General features: G+C 32.8%; 1 protein-coding gene across 10 annotated transcripts in view; it reads left to right on the top strand.

Annotated features, from left to right (window-relative positions):
* The first annotated feature begins 2102 nt into the window (after positions 1 to 2102).
* Positions 2103 to 20187, top strand: part of LOC116345040 (protein kinase C-binding protein NELL1-like) — a 43047-nt gene continuing 24962 nt past the window's right edge. The window contains exons 1-4 of one of the 10 annotated variants that reach the window (XM_031774062.1): positions 2208 to 2243; positions 2522 to 2538; positions 2799 to 3959; positions 4052 to 4954. In XM_031774062.1, coding sequence (XP_031629922.1) covers positions 4864 to 4954 — 91 coding nt within the window. In that variant the 5' untranslated portion in view covers positions 2208 to 2243; positions 2522 to 2538; positions 2799 to 3959; positions 4052 to 4863. The other 9 variants (XM_031774060.1, XM_031774065.1, XM_031774064.1 and 6 more) reach the window with 9 other exon arrangements.

Below are 20187 nucleotides of genomic sequence, written 5' to 3'. Positions count from 1 at the left end.
GATGCCAAAAAGGAGTAGAGAAGACGAAAGTGAAATCGTCGCCATCAAGTTGCCATAACATGCGAAACCGGTAACCAACATTGCGCGACGTTTCATATTAAAACTATATCATACTATAAATAATCCAAATGTAAACTTTTCCATTTATCGATCAAAAATTCATTTCAATCAAACTAAATTATTTCACATTAATTTATTTATTTCTTTTTCAATTGAAGCTATAATAATTATTATAGGATTGTCCCAAGGAACAGTTTGTAATGCAAATTCACCCATTACCAGGCACACATTCACTGTTGTGTGTAGTTTCATTCATTTTCACCTACAGGCTCTTTCCCTCCTTACTACCGTTGTACGTTTTTATAAACGTACAACAAGGCCACAAAAATTTGTGTCAAGCCTAGCTACGCTAACTTATCGTTAGAATCTTTGTTTTATCTAATAATTTATGGATTCAATGCTGCTGCTTGTCAGTTGACATTGTTTGCATTCGATGGTCTTCTCAACGAAGTATGCCAAACATTTGACATAATCCTATGTAATTTGAATCAAAAACTTTAAACAATGATCCATACCTTTAAGCATAATGAATTTTGCAGCAACAATATCGCGGTGCAAAAAGCATTTAATTGCCAATTTTTGTAGGCAACTTTAACCTTTCCTCCACATTCTGATAATTGCCAATGCGAATTCGACGCTTAATTGTCTTCCTTTTTGTGTTTGTTGGATATGTTTCTTGGTAATTCGAACAAGTTTCTTGACGCTTATTATAAAAAATAATAAGTTTCGATTCAAACACATTTCAAATTAGATTTGAAAATATCTCGCCTCAACAGCCGGATCACCGGGTGTTTTCAGGATGTTGCAACGCGCTACAGCCAACTACATTTTTTTTTCATTCGGATCGATGCCTACAAGATTGTCCGGCTGTGAATGCATAATTTGGACCATGAAATCATGATGTAGGTAGTATTCTTCGGAGTATTTATTAGCCGGTTGGTCCACGGATTGCGGAATCTGGGCACCACTTTTAGCTTGCTTGTCAACTTTTCGTACAAATCTTTCATGTTCAATCGCACGCTCTTCAAATGATAATCGCATAACGGTACAAGAGCAAAACTGCTTTTTTTCGGTGGGCGATTGTTTGTTGGCTGTTCAAAGTTCGGATTGTCAAAAAATATTTCATGAATGGTATTCCATTGTGCGGCATTTGACCAAACAGCCACTACGATTCAAAGCAATGATCCTTTACGAAAAATGTCATGCATTTTTGGCGTCGCCATCCATTTGCGATCAGTTCATCCAATAAAATTCTACACATAAAGAAAAGTAAATGCAATAAATGACGTATACAAATGTTCTTCTGCAGAGTTTCAAAAATCGAATTACGGAAATCTCGTTTCATATGAGCGTAAATGAACAAATGAATCGTTAGATTTTCAATTTAAAACTTAATGAATTGGGTTGTGTTCACATTGAATTGGAAGTGAATGAAATTAGTGGATCCATTCCATTGGAATTCGTAAACTATGCACATAAGCTCAATTCCATTTGACACGAAATTGACCAAAAAAATGGGTTAAAACGTTACATTTTTCAAAAGATAAAATAATAATAATTGCAGCTATAATAATTCAAATAGTTCAGTGTAATGATAATTCGATGAATAAACTAACGGTTCAACGGTGCTGGGCAAAAGGAAGAATATGCATGTTTGACAAGTGTCATAAAATCGACTAATATCCCAAGTGTGTATCGTGAATGTATAATTGTTTTGTTGTTGTTCAAATTCAATGAAAAAAAGAGCGAAGAGCAAAAGAAAGCAATAACAAAAAGACGACAGAGGCGGCAATAAAGCAGCACAACGGCATGAAACGCTGTAAATGCAGTGTTGAACGCGACCAAACTAAAGTGAGTTCACAAACGGATCGAGTTGAGTAAGAACAGTCTACGCTATTTTGTTTCGTTAAATTTCGTATAAAATCGGCATTTCGCGCGACTATTTTAGCGGTATATGTGCCTTTTAGCTAGTTCATTCGTCCGTCTTATTCTTTTCTTCGTACGTTTTTTTCTCGTTGGTCGCTTTGCGTACGGCTCATACATTTAGCGCGTTGCCGTGTGTTGTGCCTGAGTGTGTAGTATATACACAGCGGAGCGCACACAGCATATGCCTATAAGGATAGGACACTCATCGTTCAGTTGCAATCAGACAGTCTTTAAATTCAGTTCTGTTTTATTTATCGGTGAGTTTCAAAAGGAGGTTTATTTTATTACAATTCAAAATCAAACATCCAATGTGCACACACGTCCGCACACGTCATTTTAAAAGTTCCAATTATACACAACGATTTGAATACATTGATTTTGATTCTTCGTCGTCTTTATTGCACATTTTCTAATGATTACACCGATTTGAATTTGAAATTTGAACCAAAAAAAAAGTCCCATCTAATTATTTTCGTTACGTTCTTCTGATATATTTTCTTCTTCACATTTGATCGATTTTCACGAATTATCATAGAGTGTAATGTAAATACGGTAATATAGTAACTATTGCTTTAATTGTTCATGCATGTGTGCAATTTTTGTTATACTATTCGAAAAGTAAATATAATCATTAAGATTTTTAACCGGATTGAAAATACAACCGAACCGAAATGGTTAAAAATTCTGTGCGATAGATAGATAGAGAAAAATTGTACACATGCAAACATTGACTGCGATATATAATTCATCAAATCAAATCAAATCAACAATAAAACAAAAGAGCTAAAAACACAATAAATTTTCCTTTTTAGCTCTGCAACGAACCAATCGGCGAACCATCACATAAATAGACTCGATAAATATTTCCAAAATAAACCAAATATAATAAAACGAACCGTATGCAAAATAATTATTATTCCGTTAACAATTCAACATCAACAAACAGGAATGGCCGGAACATTTTGAACTTGAGCGGTTAATTACAAATCAAACGAAACGGAAAATAAAACGTGCATAGCAAATCAGATCATCATCATCGTCACCGAACAAACGAAAAGTGTTTATATGCAAACTCTTTAGGTGAGTTCGATGCCGTACTGGAGAACGAATACGAAGACGAAAAAAAAATAACAATTTTTGCTTGTTTACGGTTAAATGGTGTTGAAAAGTTAAATTTATGATATCGCGACCAACGCTCGTTCTATACTAAGACTTACTGTATTATTTTGTGTGTGTCTCGTATGATAAGTCATTGTCAAACCGTTTGGTAAAAACGTAGACGAAAAACCGAAAAATGAAACAAAAAATTTATATTATTTATCGATAAACGAAACAGAAACGGTACATGTGACAGCAATGAATTAGCATTATGCAGTTCCATAGTTTGCAAACGATACACATTGCGTCTTGATGAGGCTGTAAATGATATGATGTGTGAAAAGTTGTCAAATGCGTCCAAACTCGCAACAGCAAAAATTATACATTAACACAAATAGAGAAGTCGAACAAATTTTGGTGCAGTCAAATGCAAAAACGCAAAGTATCGGAAAAAAAAAAAAACCAATAAGTGTCAACTAACTAAACGTCAACCACCAACACCACAACCACCATCACCATACACTTTCATTAGGAAAAAATGAATTAGATAAAGAAGCAGAGAATTAAAAAAAAGAGAAAAAACATTGAAATGACGAGCAGAGTGAAGAGAATTTGTGCGTACAAGTTTCGTTTGGTTTTGTGTTTTTGCCAGCAATGAAAGCAAAATTTGTGAATTTAATAATTTGATGAGTCTAAAGTGTGTTTGAAGACATAATACAAAAATAAAGACGAACTGAACAATATAAAAGTGAATAATTGTGCTTATATATCATACGTTATAACGTTGTTTTCTTTATAATAATAATAAAAGAAACAACATTTGGTATCCAAGGTTGAAGGATCCTTTTTAAAACATTCGGTGTTTTTTATTAGCGGTATACTATCTCTTTTGCGTATTTTCTGTTGTTTTTTTTTTTGTTTTCTTTTTCTCGTTCTAAATCTACTACTTGTTTTATAATTCTGGCAGATTTTCCACAATATCCATATTAATAATTCGCATTCATTACTTAATGTCATGCAGGCGAATTTTGGATGAATTATCCGGCAATGAAATTCCAATTTAACATTCATTGTTCAAACAATTGGGTTTTACCCTCCAACAAAATATCTTTTACAAAAACCTTGACAACAGTTATACTTGAACAATTGGCCTCTTCTATTACATATTAGAACTTAAACGGGAAAAAGACACCAAAAAGAAAGTGCAAAAAATGACAACAAAACCGTTACACTAAAAACAATAGGTTAAAGCGAAAATATTAAACTGAAAATCGAGAAAAGAAGAAGAATAAAATTGAAGAAAAAAAACAAGAAAAACGGTCAATGTGTAAAATTTTAGTGAAAAGTCAGTTGATTCCGTTAATGTTAGCTTAAAAAATTCGAAGAAAAGAAAAATTACACGAATGAAAGAAAATCAAATGAGTTGTGCAATCAGTCAAGTTACGGCGAAATTCTATCACCTTCAAAACCAATTGTACTCACATCAGTACCAATATGAATAATATAAAATAAAGTAAATAATTTAGCAGACGGATAATTTCGCGAGTAAAATATACTAAATTGGTTGAAATCAAGTTACAGTCGTTTTGCCTTTACCATACAGTTAATTAAAAGAAGCAGCCACTTCAAAATAAAAGTGATATACACGGTGTCAAGCAAACAACAAAAAAGTGCGAGTACGAGCGCGAAGAGTGTATATTTCCAAGCCTGTAATGGTGCTCACAGATGATTTTGACAGAGAGCCCGACCGGCTAATGCCGCGAATCGTGTAGCTCTGCCATGTGCCAAATTCTCATACGTCTTAGTTCATCCTGGGGATGTGTCCAGGCTCTTATTTTGACCTTGACCATCCTAATTTTTCCAATAACAGGTAAGTTCCATTCATTTATAAATTGCTTGGCGATAATTTTTTGTTGTTTTTGTTGGTTTATTCATCTGTTACTTCTTATTCTTCATTTTTATTCGTAAACAGCACACTCTCATTTCTACATATAAATTCCCTTTATACATCGTATCACACAAATTGATCTGACAACATTTTATTTAATGTGACCACATTAAAAGAGAGTGAAGTGTGTATTGTGTGCGTTTATTCTCACTGATTAACAATGTCTTCATATAAGTCCACTTTGGCCAATGCTTAATAAAATTTGCATATTTCAACGATCAATACACAATACCTCCCCTCATATTTTCTCGAAATGCTTTGTTGCCTTACATACATGCACATTTAATTAGAGTAAAATAATTTGATGTCATTTTTGTTCATTAATTTTTATTGTCAATGTTCATCTTCTTAAAAGATACATATTTCTCTCACCCATACCGATACAATATGCAGCATATTTTTGTTCACTTCTAAACTGTATCCGACTGAATAATAGAAAGTTATTGATACACAGAATTGATTGGAATTTTTGTTTTTTTGTTTAACACATTTCCACTTAATGTTTGCGATGTATTTGTACAAGAAGTGAAATAGCGCGGTGAAGAAATATGTTCTACGTATATAAGCTGTCTCCCAATGTCTGTTGCGACAAATGAATAATTTTGCCTAAAAAGTTAATTAATTCAAGTGCAAGATACATCAAAAGGTCGGATCAATTGTACAAAAAAGGAAACACTCGGACAAGAATAATAACAAATAAAGAGTCTTATGGGAGTAAGACGAACTTTTCCGCACGGTGGTAGTTGCGTATTTTATTAAGAAAGTTCAAAATAATATTTGTTCGATTCTTCAAGTCTTTCAAGCGGCGTAAAGTTCGAGACCAAAAAATATGTTCCAACTTTGGCAACAAAACATTCTTTAATTTAATAGCAGAGGTACTCGAGAAAAGATTTTTCACACTTTCATGATGAACCCATTTGTACGACATTTGAAAGTATTCTATTTTCTAACAAAACACTATAAAAAATATGTCTGACGTTAATTTTGCCATAAAAATTATTTTTGAAACACTTTTCATAACTAAAGTCACAAAAAATTTCGATTTTTGTATGGGAGCCATGTCTGTATTCTACCTAATGGCGTTAAACCAGTGACCGGTTCGCGCATATTTCTATGTTTGCCTAAATACGCTAGGTAGCATAGATATGCCAAGCATAGCCGCAAACGCAACCGACGCATCGCCGTTCACTCTATATGAACAATGCACATGTTCGTTTATGCAGACGACCGTGCGCATACAATATAGCTCGAATCGAATGGCGACGGGTGCGTTACGGCTTGCGTCTCCGCTATGCTTAGCATAGCTATCAGGCATAGAAATATGCGCGAACCGGTCACTGCGTTAAACTTTGCACAGGGTATTTTTTTCACAAAAAAATAACATTCGGAGGGTTTGGAGAAATTTCAACCAAAATTAAGGGTACCTCCCATACAAAATATTCGCTTTTGAGCCAAAAATTTTGTATGGGAGGTACCCCTAATTTTAATTGAAATATCTTCAAACTTTCAGAATGTTATTTTTTTGTGTAAAAAATAGTCTGTGCAAAGTTTCACGTCATTAAGGTAGCATACAGGCATGGCTCCCATACAAAAATGCATTTTTTTGCGGTTTTTCAAGGAAACTGTATCAAAAATTGATTGTATCTCAAAACTAACGTCGGATTTGGTTTTCTCGTGCCAAAAACCCCCAATACATATTTTTGAGTGTTTGAGTCTACATTAAGTATGACTTTTAGACGAAAATTTGACTCTTTTTCATAGGTATCACTACAGGCATGAAATTTTTTTCCATCAACCAAAGTCGCTCAAAATCTAATGATTTCTATTCCTCGAGACCCCCAATCATCCTGTAAAGTCAGACTTTGAATTAAGTTTCTACGATGAGCGCAATCTTGCTAACAAATTTTGCGTACGACGTACGACGTACAACGTACGACGTACAGATTAACAAAAACCATGCTCAAAACGGCCTGATTCGGGTTCTCTGACCTCAAAAACGCCCAGAAAACATGTTTCTGAAGTTTTCAAAATGTTGACCGATTACAATACTTTTCACCTTACACTATGTGTGCGGAAACGTAAAAGACAAAACTGAGCGACGCATATGTATATACTGAAAGTTAAAAAAAAGAACTTTCAAAGCGCTTCAAGTGTACTTTTATGTGTTACCTTCCGTTATGAATAAAAGAAATAATTTATGAAAAGTGAGACCGACCTTTTTTTCTGTCTTTCACATCGGCAAAATTCGTCGAGTGTTTTTTTTTTGTTATTTTCATAAACTATTACATATTTTATGGCAAATTAAATGTAATTTATGCTTTCTCGAAAGACGAACTATGGAAAAAAATGAAAGAAAGACGAATTTCCTTCTTGAAAAATAAGGAATTTTCCTTTTTTCACTTTTGTACCCGCTCCAAATTCCAATTCAGCGTCGCCTTCCTTTTGATGGCATCATGCGCTGGTATGTAACTAACTTATCGATGGAAGAATATAGCTCTTTGTATTGCGCGGGGCGGAACGAAATACACAGACTGTATGTCATCACAACCGGTATATGACCTCCATGTATTTGGACGCATTTAAAATCAATTTAAGCAAATCTATGCTAAAGCATAGATATTTAGCGAACTATAACAACGTTGAAATGTACGATATTGCACTTGATTGCAATGACGTTTGAAAGAGCACACAAAACACAACAGATGACAGTCGTTTTATCAATAAACACACTTCTATAGAAAGGCAAATACAATGAATAGCACTTTGCTTGCAGCGTTGCATTCGTACTACCGAGCAAAGGAGAATCAATAAATCGATTAGAATGCTTCAATACGTATGTAAATTGTGTTATAACAATCGTATTAATTTCGATGGATTCGTCTTGATATTTTTCTGACCAAAATGATAAATTCAATTAATTATTGCATGAATTAAGCGATAAAAATATGTTTCACATTTCGAAAATTCATATTGGAGACAAAATAATGTCGTAACAAAAACTGAAGGGAAACAAAAACGTACTAAAAAAGATATTGATCGCACCTTTTCTCCTTGCAGACACAATTTACTTTTCCTATTGGATTTTGGCGGTCGTTATGTTAATCTATCGCATAATTCATGAGTTATGAATCAACGTTCAAAAATAGACGCTATTTCAAATATGTTCCGTGATTTTGCTGGTTTTTTTTATAACATAAATCCTATTATTACGGCGATCAATTTTCGTTCATCTTCAAGGCAGTTTTAGTCTTTAATTTTTCTCGTGATCGACTGATAAATTATTTTGCAAAAATGTGTTCAATAGGGACTACATCATCAATGCACATGAACAACAATGAAAAAAAGAGTAAAAACGAAAAAAAAAGAAATAATAATCCGATTCATCTGAGTACATATTCGATTCGCAGCACATTTTAAACATTGAGAGAGTTCCAAAGGAATTACCAAAAAAAGGTTGAATAAAAGAAAAAAGCGTATGTTATGCCGAGTGCTGCAAAACCGGAGCGAAAAACAACAACAATTCGTGAAGTATGGAACACTAAAATACATCGTTTTGACTTCAAATCTATTGATTTTTCTACTTGAATAGTAGTGTTTTCAGGTTGCTGTCGCGTTGATGGTTGCTTTGTTTGCCCTGTTTCTGCTGCAAATCGGTTTTTTGGTGCGCCAGCCAACAATAGAGCACGAAACTAGTTTGGTTTGGGGTTTTTTTCGTTGCCAGAGCCATATATACACATATTCGTTGCTTTTTCAATCCATACACAAATACATACTTACTCACTTACACATTCATACATATACATTTCAAGCTGACATGAGAGCAGTAAAACCACCCAGTTGTGAACAGCATATATCAGAAGAGTAGACAGTAAGAATAACATATTAATTTCTATGTAAATATTCAATGCATTTTCTTCTTTGAGACGATTTGTTCGTTTCTTTCATTGCCTTTTTCGCTTATGGAACCATAGCACAGAATATGTGTTGCGCTGAGACTAGTTGTCTTTCGATTGTCATTGATTTGTCTTATCCATTTTCACCCCTTTTTTCGCAATCGTATTCCAATGAATTTGTTCAAGCCTGATTTAAGTCATGAAATACGATGAAACTGACTCAACTCTGTCATATAACATGCTCGCTCGCACTAATGACAGCAACACATACACATCAACATCACGATGTAGCGGCAAGTGCGAAAGAGAAAGCGACACACCAAATTTCTCTGATTGTTGCAAAATCAGCATACTCAATTCTTCATCGTTCTTTTCAAACAGAAAGAACAAAAAAAAAATAATTGAAAATACGCATTTTACGTTTGTCGGCTGGATACAAAGATTCATAAGTAACAATCGATCATAGGTTAGAGAGAAAACTTAATTTTTTTTTATAATCAAATCGATAACCCATTTCAATATATTGAAAGTGAATTATGAAATAAAAGAAAACCACCACTAAAAGGACTTCAACATTTATTGAGCGTTTTCAAACAATATAATTTTGTTACCACAATTTTGTTGTTGTTGATTCCATTGTTTATAAAAAAAAACAGTTTCCGCATACATAGATTTCGATTTGGGACTCATTTATTATCGGTACGGTTAACAATTCTATTTTTTTTTGTTTATTCATGCGCTGCGTATAATATAAAAGGATAGTAAAATGAAAGCAATTATTTCACAGCCACAAAAATGCAGCTTGGGCAGTGAAAGTAATTCCCTAAATCGAACACACAATGAACTAAAACGTAATCGTTCGGTAGGGGTTTAACTCAGATGCAATGTAAATTACAGCGAACGTTTCCCAATAAATTTATTTATTGGTTGAATGCCACATCGCACGCGTGATTCATAGAATTTTAACCGCTGTTCAACAGAAGACGAAAAAAAGCAAACAAACTGTTTCACAAATGTGCACTCTTTTTTTATAAACCAACGTATGGGTATATAATATAAGGACAGGTGTGACATCAATCATACTGCACACAAAATATACAAATTAAAGTAGAAATGAAATGAAACAACAATAACACAAACATATTTTATAGTTGAAATAGTACGCATTGCATGGTTAATAAAACCATGAAGCAAATACAAAATACAAATCCAATTGCAATTGTATTGTATTATATTTTTGGTGTTCTTTTTTTCATATGTGTAATATGATTTGTATTTCAGTTCAATCCGATATTCTAACTTCTGAATGAAATTCATTTTTTTTGTTATTATTGAAAATTCTTTCGTGAATTTAGAAATGTCAGTTCTTTCGTTTCATTTTAGTTATTTTATTTGTTTGTTTGTTTGTTTGTGTGCCCGAAACCGGGTTCGGAACATGAAATACTAACGGATACAAACCAATACACAAATGTGCCGGTAAACATTTAATGTTCGCACATGTCATGTAAGAAGTAATTTTAAGGGTAGATCGACAGAGTCAATATTTAATATTTGCTGTCGATTTTTGAGCGATTATTCAATTTTTGACGATACACTGTGCTTAGTTTGACAATGTACTCATATTTCAGTTTCATTTTTCACACATTATTTGTCGTCCTGATGTACACAATCTATAAACGAAACCACCACAACAAAAAAATCGGAATTCTTGACTGAAGTTAATTAGCTTCGTTTTCATGATGTATTCGGTTGCTTTTCTATGTCATGCCATATATCCACACAAATGCATATAAACATATATTTTATTTTTTATTCAGGTATTTTCCTTAATATCATACGTACCTATAATTGTAGTAAAATTTGTAAAGTTCCCCCTAGCATCCTTGCTGTAATGGTTTTTGTAACTATTTTGGTGACGTTTGCTTTTTTTTCTCTCTATTTTTTTATTTCGTTCTTAATTGCTCAACAAAAAAAAATTATTTCCTGCACATTACCTTCTGTTTTCATGATTCTAGTATGTGGCCCGATGAAAACGGTGCACCCATTTGTTGTTCATACATTTTCTCATAATAATAACAATAACAATAATCCCAAAAGTGGTAAAGGGAGGAGGAGATGTGAAGAGAAATGGCAGAAACGGCATTCTAACGCATTTTAGCATTTCATATTCACTGTGCAACACAATATTGTTTATAATATTTATTGCTTGTAGCGGCAGGGTGCACACACTGCAGTAGGATGCATCCATAGCACTCCACAGCTTATCAACCATATATACGATACACATACACACATAAATATAAAAAAAAAACAATTAAAAGCAACCAACAGAAGTGAATTGACATAACCAAAACAAAAGCAATATATTAACACATAAATTGAGTGTACGTAGTACACAAACCGTTCCAAAAGTGGCTAAAAATTTACGATGACCATTTGATTCTATTGCATTTGACAGCTGGAAATAAATTGGAAAATGCTATTTATGAAAAATGTACGGTTTTCGGTTCAACTCCAGATGCATATTCAAATGGTTGATGATGACACTGTTTTTGGTTGAAAATTAAACAAACCAGCACTAATATGGCTTTTCGTTTGATAAAGGAATTATTATTTTAGCGACTATTCGTTGTTGGTTCTTTCTTCTTCTTCTTCTGTTTTAGCTGGAAACTAATCCTTTTCGAAATTATGTTGTCAAAAATGAACGTCGACAAACCACAATTCTCGAATTGTTGTTTACTATCTATTTTAACTCTATCGAAATTGAATATACGGCACATACGGTTAGAGCATTTTAAAATGTGAATAACTTTTATGAATCATTCCCACACTTTGCATGTGCCCACCAATCATAAATTACAAGATTATTCTACTTGGTGCACATACAGAATTCACTTCATATTGTAATTGTGAAAACACTTTTGATTCGAATTCTTTTCAATTCCCCTATTGAATACGTAAAATGGTTTTTAAAAAAACATTGACTTTCTATATCCGATTTTCTGGATCAATAAATCATTCAAGCAATACATCTATCAGGATTTCTTTTAATTTCGCGATAAAGCTGTGAGAACATTGGATATTGCACCTAGTATATAATTGGAGCACACTTACGCACACACATCCAAATGTTAGGCATCACTTTTTAATTCTTGAAGTTGAATGATATATATCAAGTGTTTCGATTCGCAAATATTTTAAGTAAAATCCTATATATATATAGCTCAAGTACTCTTGTAGTCTTCTAATTGTTTCATTCTGCCTTTTTTTGTGTGATGTGAAACACCATTCATCGTTTAGAGGATTACTGTAAGAATAATTAATAAATAACAAATGACATCTTCAATATTGCATATATTCATTCGAATGGATCAGATTGGGCACATGATTTTCTAAACGTTAAAAACACTGCACATATGCAGCAAAAAGAAAAAATGTTGAAAAACGAGAACCGTCTTTGAAAAATTAATCTTCATGAGTGACAAACGCTGTATCGTTTAATATTATCTTAAATAAAATTGTAAACCATTCGATGTTCAAAATGTCAAGACATCTTATTCCTTTTTCGGCGAACTAATAAATGATAAATTGTTCGAAGCGGTTTTTTTTTCTTCGAATAAATTTTTGGTAATTTGAAACTTTTATGAATATATTTTCCGAATGTCATTTTGCGATGACATACATATGAAAGAAATTTTTTTTATACATTTAAGTGAATAGAGTCAAGTATGATACTACTATATAGTAAAAAAAATATGTACATATCGTTCGTTTGCAATAAACTCAAAACAGACAAAATTTATTTCGTCACTAAAACGTAGTGACAAGTGGTGACAAAAATATATCCCGTTTTAGAGAATGTTGGTGTTCAGCAAACTGTCAGTCAGGTAGATAGAAGTAAAGTAACAAAATACTGCTTTCAAATACTGCATATATTGAATGTGTAGTAGAATGAGTGAAATGAGTTGTTGACAATCAACTTGAAATTACCAAAATAGATATAAGATTTTCATGATGCAATCAAATGTTGGAATGAGACTTAAACTTTGTAAGCAGATTGCAAGCGTTTGTGTTGTATAATAAGTAAAAACAAAAAATGTAGAATAATGAACGAATACATTCAGCAAACAATATTTCATAACAGGATGTACGCTCATTTCGTGTTAATATAATGTTATATGCACTTTGTTTTTGCCATGAATTGTGTAAAGTTTTCCGATTTTATGAGCATCGATTCAACTTACAATATTTTGAATCAAAGAAAAAACCAAATTGATAATATATATGTGGAAAATGATACACATTCTCGCGTTATTTGTGTTCTTCATTTCGAGTGAATTGCGTACTCTCCGCTTCATCTCATCGATAGAGGATAGAAGTCGCCAAGTAGTCTCAATCGTTTCTATCGAATATTCACACAATAATGTGTCTTTATGTCTTAGTACTATTTGGACGTGCATGGCGACACAGTCGAAATTCTTATCGCATTTGTGCGATAATTTTTGTCTTGGATGGCTCGATTTGAGAAAGTTAATATACGTAATGAAAAGAAGAAAAAACCCAACATAGTTTATAAAAATGTGAAGTCAACAGATTCCAATTGAATAATAAAAGTTCTGCATGGAGATTGCAAACATTTCTAGACATCTAAATTCTAGCAGAATATCACACATTTTTGGTTGTATACAAGGACGACATAAATATGATATAGTCATGTGACATCGAATATCGTCGCACAGAATCAAAGCAAAATAATTATTTTATCAATCAGCGTGAGACTCTGATAAAAATGTGTTAACTGAAAGCAAACTTCAAGCATGGTAATATATCAATATTGTGATTGAAAAGGGAAAAATTAACATAAAGATTTTCGTGTGAATCATGAAAGGGTTTTTTTCGGGGGAAAAATACTGCGGTAAACTGTCATCAGACAGGTAGTCATAATAGTTTCAATGAGAATATATGTGATTTAAAGGAAAATAACCATCTCTTTTTTTCTTCGACGTAAACAAAATCCTTTTTTGTCGGCTAACGATCGTGTAAGATTGTTGTTTTTTTATTGGCTCTGAGTCGCGCAATCTAAAAACGTAAACGCGAATACGATAAGAGAGACACCTTCTTTGATTCGATATAAGGTGGTGATATTTATATGTTATATAACAAACAAATTCTCGTCGTCTCGAAGCATGATTTGAGTGAAATGAAAAGTGTACATATGTAAGATATCAAACAAAATTCGTCGGGATGTTTCTCTTTTCATTGCTTCGTATTTGTGTTTGGTTGTTGTTTAAACACAAAATGAACACACAACACGTAACGGTTGTATTTTATTGCAATGATACTCATATTTCTTTCACTTCGGCCTTTGTCTTTTATACCCAACGTGAAAATGTGTCTCTCCGCGCTCCGTTCACTTCTTTTATCTCTTCGGTACTTTTATCGTGTATACATTTTTTTACGAACGAAAAGAGAGGCGTAGAGTAGAATATCCTGCGTTTTATGGTCGAATATATATATATATACATATTAAAAGAATCATTTGATTATGTGCATGTATTTATGGCAACATTTGTCTGAAATCTGAAATCTGTGAACTGTGCTGATGTTGATTGTCTGCCTAATTGAATGTGAAGAGCGTTATCGATGCGTTGACAAATATACGAGGTTGATAAATTGTATGTGGCGGCCAAAGATTTAGCCGGCAAGACGACATTTAATCATGTCTAGGATATAGACGTCCCGAATTCACTGTCTCAAAATGAATACACACTTTTTCTACGTACATTGCACATATAACTTACTTCAAATATCGATCGTATTTTACTTTAATTGTAATTTAAAATACGGCACTGGCCTTAGAAATATATCACAAATGAAGATTTTCGTCGTATGGTAAGAGCACGTGTGTCTAGCACGCGGTCGTGAATCACAATCGCACTTCGTTTATTTCTTTTTTGTTCGCGTTATTTTTTTTTTTTTAAATACAAACAGTATATTCAAGCATTTTGAACGAATTCATTCAACTTGAGAATGCTCAGCATTTTTGGGCGCATCAAACCCATAGGCCTACGTGAGACTTATGGGTTTAAGCACATGTAGTTTGCGAAAATATATTTGGTGAAATGTAAAAGCGTGTGCTATACAAAATAAAGTGCAGAGAACAGCAATACATTAATCAAAGCGATGCAAAAGACAAAATTAAGCGCTTACGAAAACATAAACATCAAAAATCGTACGATCATGAAATGTAAAAAGAAGAATGAGGAGGTGTTGAGAATGTTTGTTGTTGGTTTTTTTTTCTTTATAAGCAAAGCAAGCCACACATAAAAAAGCTGTTTTGTTTCGAACGATTATATATCGTCACTGTTTCATACCTGCATTTATGCTATACAAACCCTTCATGGTTGCTTTTGCAAATTTGGCGGGAAAAATTCGTCCATAACCTTTGAAAAAGTGAATTGCGTTAGAAGATGCGTTTTACTATGACATAGCGATAGTGATATTGTAGATATAAAACCGTATTGAGCATTGGTGGATAGTCCGTATGGTGTTTTTTTTTATTGTATGCATCATAAATGTATGCTTATGCTATGGAATCATGCATGCCTTACCGGTACCGTACTGACATGCGCACCACAAATTCTTTAATTTGTCAAAATCTGAAAAAAAAGTTATACAATCCTTTGAGAGAATTATATACTGTGAACAGAGTTTAGCATGACTTATACACTATAGATTTTCTCTTATCGGTGGGCCACAACAGTTTGTTTGAATTAAAAATTGAAAAATTACCATATTTGATATAGTCATCGAAGCTTGACCGAAATTGAATTGGTAGCTTTTTACGAGGAAAAAGTTGTGTAATATTCACTCTCTATGTCTATTTCATGTTATAGTTCTATGATAAGTCAAGTAATCTTGACAAATCAAAGTTTCTTTCATCCATGGCACACGTTTTGATAAAAGAAAAATTGTTTGTTTGTTTAAATTTTGCTGATACCAAAAGAAAGTAATTAACGCACCCTTTTCAAACATTATATTTCCACCAGAAATGTACGATTCTTCAAATTCCATTTAAAAGTTATGGAGAAACCGTATAAAGTACCATAATATATTTTTTCTGCTCTCTAACCGTAAGGTTTCATTCCGCTTTAGACATTATATTCCCGTATAGCTCATCCATTCTAACATTCTAAAGTGCGCTGCTAATCAACGTGGTCTTTTTACCACTTCGGTATACTTAAAAAGGTTTAAGAATCTCTTCGGAGAAATGAAGTGTTTGAAATCTTATGAGCGAAATAAGCATTAGTTCATACGTATAGCTCGTTTCATTCCTTTTGATCTATATTTAGTCAGACAGTTTGTTACATCAGAAGAAAAAAAAACGCATTATTCAAGGTCGATGCGCATAAGGTAACAGTTTGAGAACAGATAAATGTGTATTTATTCGCATGTGTTTGTGTATCGCCTTATTTCTCTTTTTTTCTGTCTGGAACCATTCCATGGTGGTCTATACACGCATATGATTAACGACCGCGATTGATATTTTAGCTGAAAATGCTCCAATCAAACATTCTATAAACATTTCCGATGTATCGGGTCTCGGTTCATTAAATGAACACGAGCTTAGAATCGATGTTATACATTCATTATTTTGTCGACAAATGTTCTGTATGTTTATGGAGAGAATATTTTCGATCATGATTTCTTTATAGATCAATCGATGTATATGCATTTACAAGCACATTCGATACATGTCGAGTATTTTTTTCTCTCTCTTTCTCTCTCTCTCCCTCTCTTTTTTCTCTTTCTTCTGTCGAATCAAAATGGAGAAGAAGAAAAAAAACTATATCAAAATAAAACCAAAGTGAAATGAAGCAGGGAACAACAGGCATAGAAACAGCAAATCAAAAAGAAGGTCAAGTCACAAACTGAATATCGTTCGATATTTTTCGTATTAAATACCATCGCACTATTTTCATTTAGTATTCAATATATTATATGTTTTCAACTGTGTATTGGGTGTATCACAGCGAGGCGTAGTATATATAGTATTTTGTTGTTGTTGTACATGTATGTACATGCGAACTATCGACAAATGTTTATGTAGATCAATCGACCAACGTACAATCGTCAGTAGGAATTAAATGTGTAAATGAAGCGCGCGAATATTTTTGTTCAGTAAATTCTATCAGATATATAGATAACTTGATCAGTAGCTTGCTACTGCTACTTTCTGATCGAAACGCGCGCAAACAGCTCTGCGAACATACATACAACACTTCTATTGTTGATAAAAACACTTGAATTTAACATGCTGACTAAGTTTAGCGTCAATGAATCGGCATAATTATAATTACATTTGTGGCGTTGGTGCGGCTGATATGTTGCCAAGTTGCTATGTGCAACAATCGACAGCCAGTCTTTAATTTGCGATTCAAATCAATAGAAAAAGCGCGAACGAAATTCGTATTTTTGGTCAATCAAAATCATACAAACACTCAGACAAATACTCTTTTCACTCTATCTAAATTTAAAGTTGGATGCGGTTAAACTTTGAAAGAAAAAATTTCCCAGTTTATCTACAGTATACTAGATTGATTCGATGATATTCCATACACGCCGTCCAACCGACACGATCAATATCACATGTTGTATGACATCATTTTTTTTCTTCTTAATTTTTATTTTGCAATTAAATTGCAATTGACTTATTAATTTAGAACCGGCCGCATTGGTTTCACTTTAATTTGACGTCCGCACAACATTTGGACATTTAAATTTCACACGAGTTTTTTATGTATTGTACAATAAGCTTATGTAGAAACTTAGCTCATATTCACATTCGAACAAAGAATTCTTATATAAAAATGAACAAAATACATGATCACCAATTCTTCACATCAACATTTTTTTTTTTTTGAGTTTTCATATATTCAACTGCCAAAATTTACTAAATATATTAGACAACATTGATATTATTGGGACTCTCATCGATTATTAGATTATGCTTCTATTCGTTTAATATCCACTTTTGGTGGGAACATTTCTATTGATTAGTTTTTTCAAAGAAAAAAAAACGTCCATAAACATGTTGGAGCCTCCTGATTTATCTATTTAAACTGGTGATTTTAACGTTTCCGTTGTGACAATTACAGAGAGGGTCATTGGATGCGGGTGATAGTGTACCAAGCTAGCTACTTTGCGGAGGTTTTGTGCAGATTCTTTTTATCCAAATAGCGAAGCCAAAACCGACAAAAACTTGTTAATGTTTAGTTTTTAATTGTCATTTATTAGCTTTGGACCGCTGTCAAATTAAATAAAAACTTAGCACTACTAGAAGTAGTCTCCTTTTCGTAAAATTTAATGAATTCAAAGCAAATACACATTTCAAATGTCCCGCTGTTTCATTTTATTCAAAACGCATTCAAAACTAAATGCATTAAACTAAAGATTCATGTGAAAATTATGAAATGGCTTTTTAATTCTGCGTTTTTCGTTCATGAAAAACTTTACATTAAGTAACTTCCTCGTGTCAAAGATTTATTGTTCATTGATTGGATATGCATTATGTGAGGCGATTCAGATTTTTATTTTATGATGATAGAACACATATTTGTTCGCAAAGAGTTGTTAAAATCAACCCACAAGCAGTTTAGGAGCATAGAAGTCAAAGGGTTGAACAACATGACCTTCGGGTTAAAGGACTTGAATGATACACACTTCATTTTATATCAAAGGGTTCATGGACATTAGAACTAAAGTAAAAACAAACACGAATTGGCAGCAAATTGGCCATTGAATTGTTGTACATCAGGGGAAAAAGGCAATTTACTCTCAAACTAAAGATTCATTTTCCCTGAAAATGTCATTTGAATTGCATGAACATTCTATTCAATAAAATGGCACACAGTTATTATATGCCCTTGTTCAACGTGCTCCTACACAACTATTGTTGTTGTCGTGAAAAAAAAAATATCAGCACATACATCTTAAATTAATATCCGGTATAGATGCGCTATATTTTCATAAATGGTCGAAATATTAAAATTGGAGTTGTTTTCATTTATACGTATTTATGTACGTTTTTATTCTAAAATATATAAGTCGGTGAATATTTCGAATTAATGATGGAAAGAAACGAAAAAAACGAAGAAGAAGAAGAAGAACGAACGAACGAACTTATGATACTTTGTTGAAGAGTTGATGAAATGAATATGTCAACCTCTTCTCGACCTCTTTTGTCGTGTTCATTCATTCCTTTAAATTTCGTCACTTTAATAGAAATTGAATCAATTTGAGAGACACTGCATTGACGAATTGTTCACTGGAAAACACACAGACATACAGACAATTTGTCATCCGTTGTTATTGACTATGATGAAATATTAATGATTTTGCGTGAATGCATATGTGTTTGAAACAGACGATTTTCTAATTCAAGCATTTGCTATTTCATTCGCGTAGTTGTTTGTAACTCATAAATCATTTTGTCTCTGCGACAACATTATTTTCAAATCGAAATTATGACATGTTTTTTTTTATTGTTGTTCGTATATCCGAATATCAAGATGAAAAACATGTCGTAAAATATCATATATAGAACACCGTTTTTCTTTTAAATGCAATATAAGAGAAATCACTTCACATCTTAACAACAATATATCCTTGATGGCCCAATAATCGCATTTATATATGCTTGTATTCAAGCGCTATTATTCACCAAATTTATTATATACGCGGCTGATGTGTTGCTGGCTCTCTAGCTAGTTTTATGAATTTAAAACAACAGGTTTTATGATATTGTTGACAGTTTAATGGATACATCAAAACGAAACACGTCACCAATAAACAAAATGAGAAGAAAAAAAGACATCAAACGGTTTAAACTTCATGAGACACGCTTGCATTGAATGAAAGTATTTTTTTTTCTTATATACTAAGAAAAAAAAATACTCTCGACAAAAAACTGAATAAAAGAATTGGCCATTCAGGAAAATACGCAAATTATGAGCGATTTTTCATAATTTGTAAGTAGTCCATGTACAATTTAGTCAATTTTATTATCGTTGACATGGATGAAATTTGTGGTAAATGAAATACAATCTATTTCAATCGATGTCAATAAAAGACGAAAACAAAGAACCTAATAAAGACAAAGTTTATGTAAACATACAACATGATCTATCATATATAGTTTTCAAACGAATAAAAAAACTGTCAACATTTAGCGATTAATTTGATTTTAAAAGGAGTGTATGC

Source organism: Contarinia nasturtii, unplaced genomic scaffold (assembly GCF_009176525.2).
Source record: "Contarinia nasturtii isolate CC-2019 unplaced genomic scaffold, AAFC_CNas_1.1 Cnas_scaffold_1240, whole genome shotgun sequence".
NCBI classification, from domain to species: domain Eukaryota; kingdom Metazoa; phylum Arthropoda; class Insecta; order Diptera; family Cecidomyiidae; genus Contarinia; species Contarinia nasturtii.
The sequence above is the reverse complement of the archived record's forward strand: the minus strand, read 5'-3'. Positions and strand labels throughout refer to the sequence as shown.